This window comes from Pagrus major, chromosome 16 (assembly GCF_040436345.1).
Source record: "Pagrus major chromosome 16, Pma_NU_1.0".
NCBI classification, from domain to species: Eukaryota; Metazoa; Chordata; class Actinopteri; order Spariformes; family Sparidae; genus Pagrus; species Pagrus major.
Window position 1 is genome coordinate 7,942,223 of NC_133230.1, and position 17,425 is coordinate 7,959,647.

At 41.2% G+C, this 17,425-nt stretch overlaps 5 gene segments (V, D, J or C); 3 read left to right on the forward strand and 2 right to left on the reverse strand.

The window, feature by feature from the left end:
• The first annotated feature begins 1,407 nt into the window (after positions 1–1,407).
• Positions 1,408–2,936, forward strand: LOC141010761 (Ig lambda-1 chain C region-like). The segment is given in 2 exon segments: positions 1,408–1,443; positions 2,356–2,936. A coding segment is annotated over 1 exon segment (312 nt).
• Positions 2,937–5,583: 2,647 nt separating this feature from the next.
• LOC141010928 (Ig lambda-1 chain C region-like) lies at positions 5,584–7,677 on the forward strand. The segment is given in 2 exon segments: positions 5,584–6,172; positions 7,097–7,677. A coding segment is annotated over 1 exon segment (312 nt).
• A 460-nt stretch (positions 7,678–8,137) lies between these two features.
• LOC141010248 (immunoglobulin kappa variable 3-15-like) lies at positions 8,138–11,666 on the reverse strand. The segment is given in 4 exon segments: positions 8,138–8,448; positions 8,557–8,673; positions 11,299–11,400; positions 11,493–11,666. Coding segments are annotated over 4 exon segments (582 nt in total).
• LOC141010818 (Ig lambda-1 chain C region-like) lies at positions 11,666–13,675 on the forward strand. The segment is given in 2 exon segments: positions 11,666–12,279; positions 13,095–13,675. A coding segment is annotated over 1 exon segment (312 nt).
• Positions 13,676–13,978: 303 nt separating this feature from the next.
• LOC141010470 (Ig kappa chain V region 3368-like) lies at positions 13,979–16,290 on the reverse strand. The segment is given in 3 exon segments: positions 13,979–14,434; positions 15,923–16,024; positions 16,117–16,290. Coding segments are annotated over 3 exon segments (465 nt in total).
• Between the last annotated feature and the right edge of the window lie 1,135 nt (positions 16,291–17,425).

A 17,425-nucleotide genomic window follows, 5' to 3' on the forward strand; every position in this document is an offset into this window, starting at 1 on the left:
TATTTCATATCTTGAAAATGTGAGGTGAAAATGGACATTGTGGGATGTTTGTTATCATAACAGTGTTAAATTATTAATAAGTATTGTGTGCTTGGTGAGGTTCATGTCAGCTCTGTGTTCAGTGGTCTGTGTCAGAGTCTCTTCCTCTTCAGCAGCTGCAGTCGGTTCCTGCTGTAACAGCTCAGTGTCTCTGCAGTCTGACTGAGGGAGGTTTTTGTACGACGACAAATCACTGTGTGAACACCCAAGCACTGCTGATATAATGGGCACTCTGACAGTAATAAACTGCTGCATCTTCTGTCTGAACTCCACTGATGGTCAAAGTGAAGTCAGAGCTTCTTCCACTGCCGCTAAACCGAGCTGGTGTTCCTGATTCACGTGTGCTCACAAGTTTTATTAGGAGCTTTGGGGTCTGTCCAGACTTCTGTTGATACCAGTGCATACCCTGAACAGTATCAGACCAACTGTACACAGCTGGGTTTGTCTTGCAGGTGAGAGTGACAGTGGATCCTGGAGCAGATGTCACTACTGGAGGCTGAGTCACAGTCACCTGACCGCTGCATCCTGCACACAAAAACAAATCATTGATTTATCAGCAGAAATAAATGAGAGAAAAGGCAGCACATCATGTCTGAAATGTTGCTGAGTGAACCAACCTGTAAAACAGCAGCAGGCCAGCGTCCAGATGAGGATGGTGATGAGAGTCATGGTGGTTGTGCTTTCTGCTGTGTTGACTGACAGATCTGAGTCCTGCAGTGTTGAACTCACAGGACTATAAACCTTCTCAGTTCACTGGAGGATCAGCTGACCATGCAAAGCCTCCTCTCTATGGAAATGATTTCTCTGCTCTCAACACACTGAAGGCAACGTGGGACACAAAATCAGGAGAAATACTGCTTGGATTTACACCATCTATGATCTTAATGGAACAGAGGAAAATATTTATATTAGAAGTGCAGTTGAGGATTTAAGGATGAGTTTGTGTCCACTGTGGTTGGTATGATATGTCTGTTTGTCTGCCTTTCATTTACTCACAGGGTCTATTGTAGATAAACAACATATTTAATATCTGTTTAATATGAGTTATCAGTAAATTATGATTATTTAAAAAGCATCATGTTAATTTAACCATGTATCAACTGATATAAACTGTGAAGAAATGACTTTGTTTCAAGGAGACTGTCATCGTTTCTCTGTCAGGAGTAGAAAAGTCAAGAAAAATGAAAGAAATAATCTTCATTTAAACAATATTTTCAATCCATAACATTGAACAATCTTTGTAGATTCAACAAATATAAATATTTCTGTGTTAATATGAAAAGCAGAGAGTGTTTTCAGTGGATAGATGCTTGTTCACAGTGCAGGAGGTTTTTGTATGGCCACTTAATGAGTTTGTATCACTGTGGTTGACTTTTGGTGGAGGAACCAAACTCATCATTCACTGTAAGTATCACATATTTTATTATTTCTGCAACATTAAAAATATTAGACAAAGTTTTGTGTCAGAATGTGATAAAACAATAATTTATTCTTTATAATTTACATGTTGTGGATATTTTTTGACAATAATTAAGCTGGTCTGATAACAGTTTGGAAACATTTGTGCTGAGATTAATATTCTTTCAGTATTATAGATAATGTGGTATAATATTTGGGAAAGACCTGGACTTTTCTTTTCTTATTTTTGCAATAAATATGTTTTTTAGCAAACTTTGGTTGTAACATTTCTCTCAGCAGCTTTCTAACACTCAGAAAAAATATGTTCTATAATTTTTTGATTTGTAAAATTCAACAATTGTTTGGTATAAAATCTAACGTTGATGCCGTAGTATTTATAAGTGAGTTTTCATAAACATCCAGTAAAGATGTAGTTTGTGTTCACAGCTCGTTAGTTTAAAGTGGTGAAAAGGAAGTGAAACAGACAGATGACAAAGTCTTTAACTGTGTACAGATGTTACATTTTTAAACAAGAAAATCACTGAAGGGATGAATTATTTATTGTCAAACAATATAAAGCAGATATGAAGATTTTAGTGAAATGTTGAATTAGATTTACACCAAAGTCATGTTGCATTTTATTGTCTAATTCTTATTGATTCATGCTGAGTGTCACAGTAGAAGATGAATTGTTTTAAAAGTCAAAATGACATCAACTTTTATCATTTAGTTTTATTTGTTAAACTCTCATTTCCTCCATGTGTCACCTCCTCTCCTCTGTCTGATCACAGTATCTTGCACACAGCTCATCCACAGTACTGTTAACCTCTGTCATGTATCATCAGTGTCTCATGTCCAGCTGTCTGTCCTGCAGTGGAAGTTAATCTGCTCCTTGTGTGTCTCTGCTCTCCCCTCCAGCTGGCCCCATGGTCAGGCCCTCCGTCTCTCTGCTTCCCCCCTCCTCTGAGCAGCTCTCCGGGGGCTCGGCCACGCTGGCCTGCCTGCTGACCGGCTACTCTCATCCGGGAGCCGCGGTGCGCTGGGAGGTGGACGGTACTGAGGTGACAGAGGGGGTCCTGAGCAGCTCAGAGGTGGAGAGCAGCGGACGCTACAGCAGCAGCAGCACCCTGAGCCTGAGCCAGGAGCGCTGGATGGGAGGAGAGCTGTACAACTGCAAGGTCCTCCATCATGGCCACAGCCAGACCCAGTCCATCCACAGGAGCCAGTGTAAGGCCTAGAGGGGCTGGCTGAAGCCCAGGACAGGAGCTGTGTGTGGGGGGAGCAGGAGGAACACACCTGCTGCTCTTATCAATCTGAGTTTGAATGTTTGTAGAGGAAACTAAAGCTTTGTGTGACAGAGAACAACACTGCTGTAAAGTGTTGGACAACAACAGCTTAGAGAGTTATGTGTGTAGCTCAGCAGCTAGATGTGAGTGTGCTTAATAACTGTCATGATGATGACTGATGTTTTTGCTAATAAAGCTTGAAGTGATCAATAACTTTATGAAGTGTTTGGTCTTTTATCTTGTGAAGAGTCATAAGAAATAAAATGGTTTCATAACTTCAACTGATACTCCTCTCTGTGGAGAATGAAACACTTTGGATTCATCATGTAGATACAACATGACATACTCTATTAAATATTAAACAATAATGTGATAAAACAAGACATTTTGAGGTCATTTATATGTTTCATATATTCCTTGTTTTCATATGAAGCTTGACTGATATTGCATTTTGGCATCAACATTGTTGCAGAAACACTGAAGTTTAAAACTGTATATGGAAGAGTGTCTGTGAGTCTGTTTCAGCTTTATTTAGATTCATTGTGGTTCTGCTTGATGACTCTTGTGTTCACTGGACCAGTTCTCCTCATCACAGTCTCTTCACCAACCCTCTGCACCTGCAGCAGGCCATTCACACTTCAGTCAAACTGAAGGAGGTTTTTGTACGGCTCTGAATCACTGTGTGAACCTTCCACTGCCATGGTTGCCCAGACAGTAGTAATCTCCTACATCTTCAGCCTGAACCCCACTGATGGTCAGAGTGTAGCGAGAACCAGATCTACTGCCACTGAATCGAGACGGAGTTCCAGAGTTTAGAGTTGATGAATAATATATCAGAAGTTTGGGAGCCTGTCCAGGTTTCTGAAGGTACCAACTGAGATCACCACCAATATTTGAACTCCCTGTGGCGCTGATGGTCACAGTCCCTCCAAGACTAACAGACTTGGATTTGTCAGCATGAGTCAGGAAATCGTTTGCAGAAGACTCTGAAATGAGAAATGAGAAATCTTGTGAATAAAAATGAAAAAAGTTAAACAAAAATTAAGTGGAAGGAACAAACTGAATTTGCACCAAACGTTTTCAAAATCTCTCACCCTGACTCAGAAAACCCAACATGACAATCAGAGTTATTGGCGACATCATCCTGATGCAGTTTTCAGTGTGAGTGCATGAAAACAGTTCAGACTCTCTGTGACATAAGAACTTAAACTCTGAGGAGCAGTGATGCATTAAAATCATGCAAAATATATTTAAGAAAGCAAACACACACCTGTTCATGTGAAACAGAAAAAGAGGAGGTGAGGTGGAGTGACAGCTCATCATCTTGAGGATCATTGGACAGTTTAAAGTCCATCTAGAAAATTTAGCCTTTGAGCTGTTTTACATTTCTTCTCCTCATTTTAAACATCCTGCATTTCACATCTTTATGATCTCACATGACTTTGTCCTCATTAACAGGTCTATATCACCCCCTGCTGGCACACTTCAGCTTAGTTTAGCTTAACACAAAGACTGATAACATGTGAAAACAGCTGGCATGTCCCTATAGGCAAGTAAATCTGACCATCAACACCTCTAAAGCTGTCGTGGTCCTGACATTTCTGTCTGGTTTGATTGTGTTTTCTGGATGTTTGTGGTCTGTCTGCACTTTGTTTCCCTCCTGTGTTCCTGTGCTCCTCCCCGGCCTGCTTTTCCCTCCACACCTGCCCTGCTTCAGCCTCGTTAGCTCTGCCCTGTTCCCAGTGTTTTCACAAGCCAATCAGCTCCTTTCCTGTTCTCCTGCTTCTTCACCTCATTCTCCTCACCTGAGCTTCTCCACCTATCTCTCCACCTGCACCTCAATACATCGTCAATTTATTTTCCATTTAAGTTCAGTTTTCAGTTCAGTGTTTCTGGACTAATATAAGAGTGATATCAGTCAGCACACTTCTGAAAATTTGAATGTATAATTTTAAAGTTATGTAACAGGGTTTTGTATATTTGGATTTATATGTGTTACACTTTTCATATATTTAGCTTATTTCATATCTTGAAAATGTAAGGTGAAAATGGACATTGTGGGATGTTAGTTATCATAACAGTGTTAAATTATTAATAAGTATTGTGTGCTTGGTGAGGTTCCTGTCAGCTCTGTGTTCAGTGGTCTGTGTCAGAGTCTCTTCCTCTTCAGCAGCTGCAGTCAGTTCCTGCTGTAACAGCTCAGTGTCTCTGCAGTCTGACTGAGGGAGGTTTTTGTACGACGACAAATCACTGTGTGAACACCCGAGCATAGCCGATTTGATGGTAACTCTGACAGTAATAAACTACTGCATCTTCAGTCTGAACTCCACTGATGGTCAAAGTGAAGTCAGAGCAGCTTCCACTGCCACTAAACCGAGCTGGTGTTCCTGATTCACGTGTGCTCACAAATTTTATTAGGAGCTTTGGAGTCTGTCCAGATTTCTGTTGATACCAGTACAGATATCTACCATCGTGAGGACGTTTGTTGGTGTTACAGGTGAGAGTGACAGTGGATCCTGGAGCAGATGTCACTACTGGAGGCTGAGTCACAGTCACCTGACCGCTGCATCCTGCACACAAAAACAAATCATTGATTTATCAGCAGAAATAAATGTGAGAAAAGGCAGCACATCATGTCTGAAATGTTGCTGAGTGAACCAACCTGTAAAACAGCAGCAGGCCAGCGTCCAGATGAGGGTGGTGATGAGAGTCATGGTGGTTGTGCTTTCTGCTGTGTTGACTGACATATCTGAGTCCTGCAGTGTTGAACTCACAGGACTATAAACCTTCTCAGTTCACTGGAGGATCAGCTGACCATGCAAAGCCTCCTCTCTATGGAAATGATTTCTCTGCTCTCAGCACACTGAAGGCAACGTGGGACACAAAATCAGGAGAAATACTGCTTGGATTTACACCATCTATGATCTTAATGGAACAGAGGAAAATATTTATATTAGAAGTGCAGTTGAGGATTTAAGGATGAGTTTGTGTCCACTGTGGTTGGTATGATATGTCTGTTTGTCTGCCTTTCATTTACTCACAGGGTTTACTGTAGATAAATAATATATTTAATATCTGTTTAATATGAGCTATCAGTAAATTATGATTATTTCAAAAGCATCATGTTAATTTAACCATGTATCAACTGATATAAACTGTGAAGAAATGAGTTTGTTTCAAGGAGACTGTGATCGTTTCTCTGTCAGGAGTAGAAAAGTCAAGAAAAATGAAAGAAATGATTCCTATTTATTCAATATTTTCAATCCATAACATTGAACAATCTTTGTAGATTCAACAAATATGAATTTTTCTGTGTTAATATGAAAAGCAGAGAGTGTTTTCAGTGGATAGATGCTTGTTCACAGTGCAGGAGGTTTTTGTACGGCCACTTAATGAGTTTGTATCACTGTGGTGGACTTTTGGTGGAGGAACCAAACTCATCATTCACTGTAAGTATCACAGATTTTATTATTTCTGCAACATTAAAAATATTAGACAAAGTTTTGTGTCAGAATGTGATAAAACAAGAATTTATTCTGTATAATTTACATGTTGTGGATATTTTTTTGTATAAATTGAGCTGGTCTGATAACAGTTTGGAAACCTTTGTGCTGAGATTAATATTCTTGCAGTATTATAGATAATTTGGTATAATATTTGACAAATACCTCGACTTTTCTTTTATTATTTTCGCAATAAAAAATTGTTTTTTAGCAAACTTTGGATGTAACATTTCTCTCAGCAGCTTTCTAACACTCAGAAAAAAAACATGTTCTTTATTTTCTAATTTGTAAAAGTAAGCTATTGTTTGGTATAAAATCTAACTTTGATGCCGTAGAGTTTATATATACATAAGTGAGTTTTCATGAACATCCAGTAAAGCTGTAGTTTGTGTTCACAGCTCGTTAGTTTAAAGTGGTGAAAAGGAAGTGAAACAGACAAATGACAAAGTCTTTAACTGTGTACAGATGTTACATTTTTAAACAAGAAAATCACTGAAGGGATGAATTAATTTATTGTCAAACAATATAAAACAGATATGAAGATTTCAGTGAAATGTTGAATTAAATTTACACCAAAGTCATGTTGCATTTAATTGTCTAATTCTTATTGATTCATGCTGAGTGTCACAGTAGAAGATGAATTGTTTTAAAAGTCAAAATGACATCAACTTTTATCATTTAGTTTTATTTGTTAAACTCTCATTTCCTCCATGTGTCACCTCCTCTCCTCTGTCTGATCACAGTATCATGCACACAGCTCATCCACAGTACTGTTAACCTCTGTCATGTATCATCAGTGTCTCATGTCCAGCTGTCTGTCCTGCAGTGGAAGTTAATCTGCTCCTTGTGTGTCTCTGCTCTCCCCTCCAGCTGGCCCCATGGTCAGGCCCTCCGTCTCTCTGCTTCCCCCCTCCTCTGAGCAGCTCTCCGGGGGCTCGGCCACGCTGGCCTGCCTGCTGACCGGCTACTCTCCTCAGGGAGCCGCGGTGCGCTGGGAGGTGGATGGTACTGAGGTGACAGAGGGGGTCCTGAGCAGCTCAGAGGTGGAGAGCAGCGGACGCTACAGCAGCAGCAGCACCCTGAGCCTGAGCCAGGAGCGCTGGATGGCAGGAGAGCTGTACAACTGCAAGGTCCTCCATCATGGCCACAGCCAGACCCAGTCCATCCACAGGAGCCAGTGTAAGGCTTAGAGGGGCTAGCTGAAGCCCAGGACAGGAGCTGTGTGTGGGGGGAGCAGGAGGAACACACCTGCTGCTCTGATCAATCTGGGTTTGAATGTTTGTAGAGGAAACTAAAGCTTTGTGTGACAGAGAACAACACTGCTGTAAAGTGTTGGACAACAACAGCTTAGAGAGTGATGTGTGTAGCTCAGCAGCTAGATGTGAGTGTGCTTAATAACTGTCATGATGATGACTGATGTTTTTGCTAATAAAGCTTGAAGTGATCAATAACTTTATGAAGTGTTTGGTCTTTTATCTTGTGAAGAGTCATAAGAAATAAAATGGATTATAACTTCAGCTGATACTCCTCTCTGTGGAGAATGAAACACTTTGGATTCATCATGTAGATACAACATGACATACTCTATTAAATATTGCACAATAATGTGATAAAACAAGACATTTTGAGGTCATTTATATGTTGTATATATTCCTTGTTTTCATATGAAGCTTGGCTGATATTGCATTTTGGCATCAACATTGTGCAGAGACACTGAAGTTTAAAACTGTATATGGAAGAGTGTCTGTGAGTCTGTTTCAGCTTTATTTAGATTCATTGTGGTTCTGCTTGATGACTCTTGTGTTCACTGGACCAGTTCTCCTCATCACAGTCTCTTCACCAACCCTCTGCACCTGCAGCAGGCCGTTTTCACTTCAGTCAAACTGAAGGAGGTTTTTGTACGGCTCTGAATCACTGTGTGAACACTCCTCTGCCATGGTAGCCCATACAGTAGTAATCTCCTAGATCTTCAGCCTGAACCCCACTGATGGTCAGAGTGTATTGAGAACCAGAATAGCTGCCACTGAATCGAGACGGAGTTCCAGAGTTTAGAGTTGATGAATCGTATATCAGGAGTTTGGGAGCCTGTCCAGGTTTCTGAAGGTACCAACTCAGATCAGCACCAATATTTGAACTCCCTGTGGCGCTGATGGTCACAGTCCCTCCAAGACTAACAGACTTGGATTTGTCAGCCTGAGTCAGGAAATTGTTTGCAGAAGATTCTGAAATGAGAAATGACAAATCTTGTGAATAAAAATCTTAAAAGTTAAACAAAAATAAAGCGGAAGGATCAAACTGACTTTCCACCAAACATTTTCAAAATCTCTCACCCTGACTCAGAAAACCCAACATGACAATCAGAGTTATTGGCGACATCATCCTGATGCAGTTTTCAGTGTGAGTGCATGAAAACAGTTCAGACTCTCTGTGACATAAGAACTTAAACTCTGAGGAGCAGTGATGCATTAAAATCATGCAAAGTATATTTAAGAAGGCAAACACACACCTGTTCATGTGAAACAGAAAAAGAGGAGGTGAGGTGGAGTGACAGCTCATCATCTTGAGGATCATTCGACAGTTTAAAGTCGACTTTGAGCTGTTTTACATTTCTTCTCCTCATTTTAAACATCCTGCATTTCACATCTTTATGATCTCACATAACTTTGTCCTCATTAACAGGTCTATATCACCCCCTGCTGGCAAACTTCATCAACACTGACCTCACTATGAACTGACACAATTAGTGACTGATTTTGAATGTATTCACTATTTCCCTATATCCTGTTGTTGAGACTTCTTTCTCACTAGTTGTGACTTGTGATAGCATAGCGTCCTTTTCAATGTTGGAAAAATAGAGCTGTGTGAATCTTATGGCAGTGAGACACAACTATCACAGGTTATAGTTGGTGAAAGACTGAATTTCATTTGTATCTCCAGGTCAAGATGCATCAGAAAAATATCATCATTCTTTAAAATAAACAAGAGAAAGCCTGAGCCCTGTCCTTAGTCAGGAAATTGATAGTGCAAGATGTGGGTTATCTTAATTGAGATTTAGCTTAGCTTAGCTGAGACTGATAACATGTGAAAACAGCTGCCATGTCCCCATAGGCAAGTAAATCTGACCATCAGCACCTCTAAAGCTGCCGTGGTCCTGACATTTCTGTCTGGTTTTGTTGTGTGTTTAATGCTAAGCTAAGCTAGCCGACTGCTAATTGACTGATATAACCAATATCAACCTATAATAAAGGTCAGACTCTATCTGCTGAGGAAGCTCAGGTCCTTTGGAGTGCAGGGGGCACTCCTGAGGACTTTCTATGACTCTGTGGTGGCATCAGCCATTTTCTATGGAGTAGTCTGCTGGAGCAGCAGCACCTCGGCAACAGATAGGAAGAAACTAAATAAACTTATCAAGAAGGCCAGCTCCATCCTGGGATGCCCTCTTGACCCAGTGCAGGTGGTGGGCAAAAGCAGGATGATGGATAAGCTGTCATCGCTGCTGCTGAAGGAGTCCCACCACTGCAGGACACTATCACAGCACTGGGCAGCTCCTTCAGCGATAGACTGATAGACCCCAAGTGTGTGAAGGAGAGGTATCGCAGGTCCAAGTGTGTGAAGGAGAGGTATCGCAGGTCCAAGTGTGTGAAGGAGAGGTATCGCAGGTCCAAGTGTGTGAAGGAGAGGTATCGCAGGTCCAAGTGTGTGAAGGAGAGGTATCGCAGGTCCAAGTGTGTGAAGGAGAGGTATCACAGGTCCAAGTGTGTGAAGGAGAGGTATCGCAGATCCAAGTGTGTGAAGGAGAGGTATCACAGGTCCAAGTGTGTGAAGGAGAGGTATCACAGGTCCAAGTGTGTGAAGGAGAGGTATCGCAAGTCCAAGTGTGTGAAGGAGAGGTATCACAGGTCCAAGTGTGTGAAGGAGAGGTATCACAGGTCCAAGTGTGTGAAGGAGAGGTATCGCAGGTCCAAGTGTGTGAAGGAGAGGTATCTCAGGTCCAAGTGTGTGAAGGAGAGGTATCTCAGGTCCAAGTGTGTGAAGGAGAGGTATCTCAGGTCCAAGTGTGTGAAGGAGAGGTATCGCAGGTCCAAGTGTGTGAAGGAGAGGTATCTCAGGTCCTTCCTTCCTGCTGCTGTCAGACTCTACAACCAGCACTGCTCCCAGTAGACCTCACTGTGCACTGTGCAATAAAAACTCTACTCATAACTCATTTCTCATTTGGTTTGCACTAACTGGGCAATTTTCATTCTCATATTTATTATTTATTAATAACAATACAAAGCCCACACTCTTTATAATTACACTGTTTATATTTGTACATATTATGAATATGCGATTCTATTTCTGCTACAGCTCTTCTTCTTACCTTTTTATTATGTTGTTTATTTTTTACTATTATTATTATTTATTGTTATATTGAACTGTCCTTTGGCTGCTGTGACATACAAATTTCCCCCTTTGTGGGACTAATAAAGGAATTTCTGATTCTGATTCTGACTCTAAGAGTGATATCAGTCAGCACACTTCTGAAAATTTTGAATATATAATTTGAAAGTTATGTCAGTGTTGTATATTTTGATTTATATGTGATACACTTTTCATGTCTGTTGCTTATTTAATCTTTTTGAAGATGAACATTGTGGGATGTTGTTTATAATAACAGTGTTATATTTTATATGATATTTTGATCACATATTTATATTAATAAGTATTGTGTGCTTGGTGAGGTTCCTGTCAGCTCTGTGTTCAGTGGTCTGTGTCAGAGTCTCTTCCTCTTCAGCAGCTGCAGTCGGTTCCTGCTGTAACAGCTCAGTGTCTCTGCAGTCTGACTGAGGGAGGTTTTTGTACGACGACAAATCACTGTGTGAACACATCCACACTGGTTAGAGTAGGTTCATTCAAACAGTAATAAACTGCTGCATCTTCAGTCTGAACTCCACTGATGGTCAAAGTGAAGTCGAGGTTGCTTCCACTGCCACTAAACCGAGCTGGTGTTCCTGATTCACGTGTGCTCACAAGTTTTATTAGGAGCTTCGGAGTCTGTCCAGATTTCTGTTGATACCAGGACAGACAATTACCATTGTAAGGACGTTTGTTGGTGTTACAGGTGAGAGTGACAGTGGATCCTGGAGCAGATGTCACTACTGGAGGCTGAGTCACAGTCACCTGACCGCTGCATCCTGCACACAAAAACAAATCATTGATTTATCAGCAGAAATAAATGAGAGAAAAGGCAGCGCATCATGTCTGAAATGTTGCTGAGTGAACCAACCTGTAAAACAGCAGCAGGCCAGCGTCCAGATGAGGATGGTGATGAGAGTCATGGTGGTTGTGCTTTCTGCTGTGTTGACTGACAGATCTGAGTCCTGCAGTGTTGAACTCACAGGACTATAAACCTTCTCAGTTCACTGGAGGATCAGCTGACCATGCAAAGCCTCCTCTCTATGGAAATGATTTCTCTGCTCTCAACACACTGAAGGCAACGTGGGACACAAAATCAGGAGAAATACTGCTTGGATTTACACCATCTATGATCTTAATGGAACAGAGGAAAATATTTATATTAGAAGTGCAGTTGAGGATTTAAGGATGAGTTTGTGTCCACTGTGGTTGGTATGATATGTCTGTTTGTCTGCCTTTCATTTACTCACAGGGTTTACTGTAGATAAACAACATATTTAATATCTGTTTAATATGAGTTATCAGTAAATTATGATTATTTAAAAAGCATCATGTTAATTTAACCATGTATCAACTGATATAAACTGTGAAGAAATGACTTTGTTTCAAGGAGACTGTGATCGTTTCTCTGTCAGGAGTAGAAAAGTCAAGAAAAATGAAAGAAATTGTTCTTATTTATTCAATATTTTCAATCCATAACATTGAACAATCTTTGTAGATTCAACAAATATGAATATTTCTGTGTTAATATGAAAAGCAGAGAGTGTTTTCAGTGGATAGATGCTTGTTCACAGTGCAGGAGGTTTTTGTACGGCCACTTAATGAGTTTGTATCACTGTGGTGGACTTTTGGTGGAGGAACCAAACTCATCATTCACTGTAAGTATCACAGATTTTATTATTTCTGCAACATTAAAAATATTAAAATTTTGTGTCAGAATGTGATAAAACAAGAATTTATTCTGTATAATTTACATGTTGTGGATATTTTTTTTGTATTAATTGAGCTGGTCTGATAACAGTTTGAAAAACTTTGTGTTGAGATTAATATTCTTTCAGTATTATAGATAACGTGGTATAATATTTGACAAAGACCTCGACTTTTCTTTTCTTATTTTTGCGATAAATATATGTTTTTTAGCAAACTTTAGTTGTTACATTTCTCTCAGCAGTTTTCTAACACTCAGAAAAAATATGTTCTTTATTTTTTAATTTGTAAAAGTCAGCTATTGTTTGATATAAAATCTAACGTTGATGCCGTAGAGTTTATATATACATAAGTGAGTTTTCATGAACATCCAGTAAAGATGTAGTTCGTGTTCACAGCTCGTTAGTTTAAAGTGGTGAAAAGGAAGTGAAACAGACAGATGACAAAGTCTTTAACTGTGTACAGATGTTACATTTTTAAACAAGAAAATCACTGAAGGGATGAATTATTTATTGTCAAACAATATAAAACAGATGTGACGATTTCAGTAAAATGTTGAATTAGATTTACACCAAAGTCATGTTGCATTTTATTGTCTAATTCTTAATGATTCACCTCCTCTCCTCTGTCTGATCACAGTATCATGCACACAGCTCATCCACAGTACTGTTAACCTCTGTCATGTATCATCAGTGTCTCATGTCCAGCTGTCTGTCCTGCAGTGGAAGTTAATCTGCTCCTTGTGTGTCTCTGCTCTCCCCTCCAGCTGGCCCCATGGTCAGGCCCTCCGTCTCTCTGCTTCCCCCCTCCTCTGAGCAGCTCTCCGGGGGCTCGGCCACGCTGGCCTGCCTGCTGACCGGCTACTCTCATCCGGGAGCTGCGGTGCGCTGGGAGGTGGACGGTACTGAGGTGACAGAGGGGGTCCTGAGCAGCTCAGAGGTGGAGAGCAGCGGCCGCTACAGCAGCAGCAGCACCCTGAGCCTGAGCCAGGAGCGCTGGATGGGAGGAGAGCTGTACAACTGCAAGGTCCTCCATCATGGCCACAGCCAGACCCAGTCCATCCACAGGAGCCAGTGTAAGGCCTAGAGGGGCTGGCTGAAGCCCAGGACAGGAGCTGTGTGTGGGGGGAGCAGGAGGAACACACCTGCTGCTCTGATCAATCTGAGTTTGAATGTTTGTAGAGGAAACTAAAGCTTTGTGTGACAGAGAACAACACTGCTGTAAAGTGTTAGACAACAACAGCTTAGAGAGTGATGTGTGTAGCTCAGCAGCTAGATGTGAGTGTGCTTAATAACTGTCATGATGATGACTGATGTTTTTGCTAATAAAGCTTGAAGTGATCAATAACTTTATGAAGTGTTTGGTCTTTTATCTTCTGAAGAGTCATAAGAAATAAAATGGTTTTATAACTTCTCTGTGGAGAATGAAACACTTTGGATTCATCATGTAGATACAACATGACATACTCTATTAAATATTGCACAATAATGTGATAAAACAAGACATTTTGAGGTCATTTATATGTTGTATATATTCCTTGTTTTCATATGAAGCTTGGCTGATATTGCATTTTGGCATCAACATTGTTGCAGAGACACTGAAGTTTAAAACTCTATGTGGAAGAGTGTCTATGAGTCTGTTTCAGCTTTATTTAGATTCATTGTGGTTCTGCTTGATGACTCTTGTGTTCACTGGACCAGTTCTCCTCATCACAGTCTCTTCACCAACCCTCTGCACCTGCAGCAGGCCGTTTTCACTTCAGTCAAACTGGAGGAGGTTTTTGTACGGCTCTGAATCACTGTGTGAACACTCCTCTGCCATGGTTGCCCAGACAGTAGTAATCTCCTAGATCTTCAGCCTGAACCCCACTGATGGTCAGAGTGTAGCGAGAACCAGATCTACTGCCACTGAATCGAGACGGAGTTCCAGAGAAGCGAGTTGAGTAAGTGTATATCAGGAGTTTGGGAGCCTGTCCAGGTTTCTGAAGGTACCAACTCAGATCATTACCAATATTTGAACTCCCTGTGGCGCTGATGGTCACAGTCCCTCCAAGACTAACAGACTTGGATTTGTCAGCCTGAGTCAGGAAATTGTTGGCAGAAGACTCTGAAATGAGAAATGACAAATCTTTTGAATAAACATTTAACAAGTTAAACAAAAATAAAGTGGAAGGAACAAACTGAATTTGCACCAAACGTTTTCAAAATCTCTCACCCTGAATCAGAAAACCCAACATGACAATCAGAGTTATTGGCGACATCATCCTGATGCAGTTTTCAGTGTGAGTGCATGAAAACAGTTCAGACTCTCTGTGACATAAGAACTTAAACTCTGAGGAGCAGTGATGCATTAAAATCATGCAAAGTATATTTAAGAAGGCAAACACACACCTGTTCATGTGAAACAGAAAAAGAGGAGGTGAGGTGGAGTGACAGCTCATCATCTTGAGGATCATTGGACAGTTTAAAGTCCATCTAGAAAATTTAGACTTTGAGCTGTTTTACATTTCTTCTCCTCATTTTAAACATCCTGCATTTCACATCTTTATGATCTCACATGACTTTGTCCTCATTAACAGGTCTATATCACCCCCTGCTGGCAAACTTCAGCTTAGCTTAGCTTAGCTTAACACAAAGACTGATAACATGTGAAAACTGCTGGTTTGTCCCTATAGGCAAGTAAATCTGACCATCAACACCTCTAAAGCTGTCGTGGTCCTGACATTTCTGTCTGGTTTGATTGTGTTTTCTGGATGTTTGTGGTCTGTCTGCACTTTGTTTCCCTCCTGTGTTCCTGTGCTCCTCCCCGGCCTGCTTTTCCCTCCACACCTGCCCTGCTTCAGCCTCGTTAGCTCTGCCCTGTTCCCAGTGTTTTCACCAGCCAATCAGCTCCTTTCCTGTTCTCCTGCTTCTTCACCTCATTCTCCTCACCTGAGCTTCTCCACCTATCTCTCCACCTGCACCTCATTATATCCTCAATTTATTTTCCATTTAAGTTCAGTTTTCAGTTCAGTGTTTCTGGACTAATTTAACAGTGATATCAGTCAACACACTTCTGAAAATTTGAATGTATAATTTTAAAGTTGTGTAACAGGGTTTTTGTATATTTGGATTTATATCTGATAGACTTTTCCTATATTTTGCTTATTTCATACCTTGAAAATGTGAGGTGAAAATGGACATTGTGGGATGTTAGTTATCATAACAGTGTTAAATTATTAATAAGTATTGTGTGCTTGGTGAGGTTCCTGTCAGCTCTGTGTTCAGTGGTCTGTGTCAGAGTCTCTTCCTCTTCAGCAGCTGCAGTCGGTTCCTGCTGTAACAGCTCAGTGTCTCTGCAGTCTGACTGAGGGAGGTTTTTGTACGACGACAAATCACTGTGTGAACGGCCAAGCACTGCCGATTTGATGGACACTCTGACAGTAATAAACTGCTGCATCTTCAGTCTGAACGCCACTGATGGTCAAAGTGAAGTCAGAGCTTCTTCCACTGCCACTAAACCGAGCTGGTGTTCCTGATTCACGTGTGCTCACATATTTTATTAGGAGCTTTGGGGTCTGTCCAGATTTCTGTTGATACCAGAAAAGACGATCACCACTGTAAACAGCTGGGTTTGTCTTGCAGGTGAGAGTGACAGTAGATCCTGGAGCAGATGTCACTACTGGAGGCTGAGTCACAGTCACCTGACCGCTGCATCCTGCACACAAAAACAAATCATTGATTTATCAGCAGAAATAAATGAGAGAAAAGGCAGCACATCATGTCTGAAATGTTGCTGAGTGAACAAACCTGTGAAACAGCAGCAGGCCAGCGTCCAGATGAGGATGGTGATGAGAGTCATGGTGGTTGTGCTTTCTGCTGTGTTGACTGACAGATCTGAGTCCTGCAGTGTTGAACTCACAGGACTATAAACCTTCTCAGTTCACTGGAGGATCAGCTGACCATGCAAAGCCTCCTCTCTATGGAAATGATTTCTCTGCTCTCAACACACTGAAGGCAACGTGGGACACAAATGCATTCCTCAGTTTGTGTTATTTCCCGACTGCTTAAAAATGTACAGCACAGTAATCTACGTCACAGAGTGTGCTTTAGATCCTGTTTTAAAAGAGAAAATATTTTCTGCATTCATCCAAGCTGCCACTTTTATCTTAGTGAGCAAGACTGGATGCATAATTGAACATCTGGAGCTGTAAAAAGGGAACAAACTGACTATGAGGGACATGGAAATCTAAGTTTCAGTTCTCCTTTGACTGACGATGAGCTACCATAAGTTCCTGTACGTTGTGGTTGTGCTTTGGGTGACTGTGCTATTTTCAGGTGAGCAGTGGTGCGTATCAGAAGCTCTTGCAAAGGGTCACAGCTGCAACTAATTTGAGGGAGGTTTTTGTACGGCACTGTGTGCGGAGGCCTGTATACGCTCCCATGCAGTAGTAATCTCCTGCATCGTCTGCCTGGAATCCACCGATTGTTAGAGTGAACACAGGTTCAGATCCACTGCTCCTGAAATGACTTGGTGTACCAGACTGACGGCAGCAGTTTGGGAGGCTGTCCAGGTTTCTGCAGGTACCAACTGAGAACATCATCAACTCCTGTACTGGCTGTGCAGCTCAGAGAGACCGTCTCTCCCACACCAACAGACTTCGACGCAGGAGACTGAATCACAGTTGAACTGGCTGTTGATCCTGCAGAAAATAAATGACATTTCCAATGTAAAAATGCAACTACAACTCTGCATCAGTTATAGAAAGGTCAGCTCAATTATCTCACCCTGAATGTGGGCTGCCAGTATCAGCAGGAATACCAGTGACATCTTCAATAGGACGTGTGTGTTTGTGTGTGAGAAAATAATAAAATTGTGGCTTACTCTGCACAAGACTTGGTGCCTTTAAAAACATGTGATGTGGGAGGAAGCACAACAGATATTCAAATTATAATGTCTTATTCCTGTGAGAGTTGTCTGCATTTTGCCCGCGTAAAGACGAATGCTGCTCTCTTGTGGCAAAACAGGAAAATGTCACGTCATGGACGAATTATGAGCCTCTGTGGACACAGACATGTACATTCCCACCATCTCTCTTTTATAGGGGAAAGACTATTG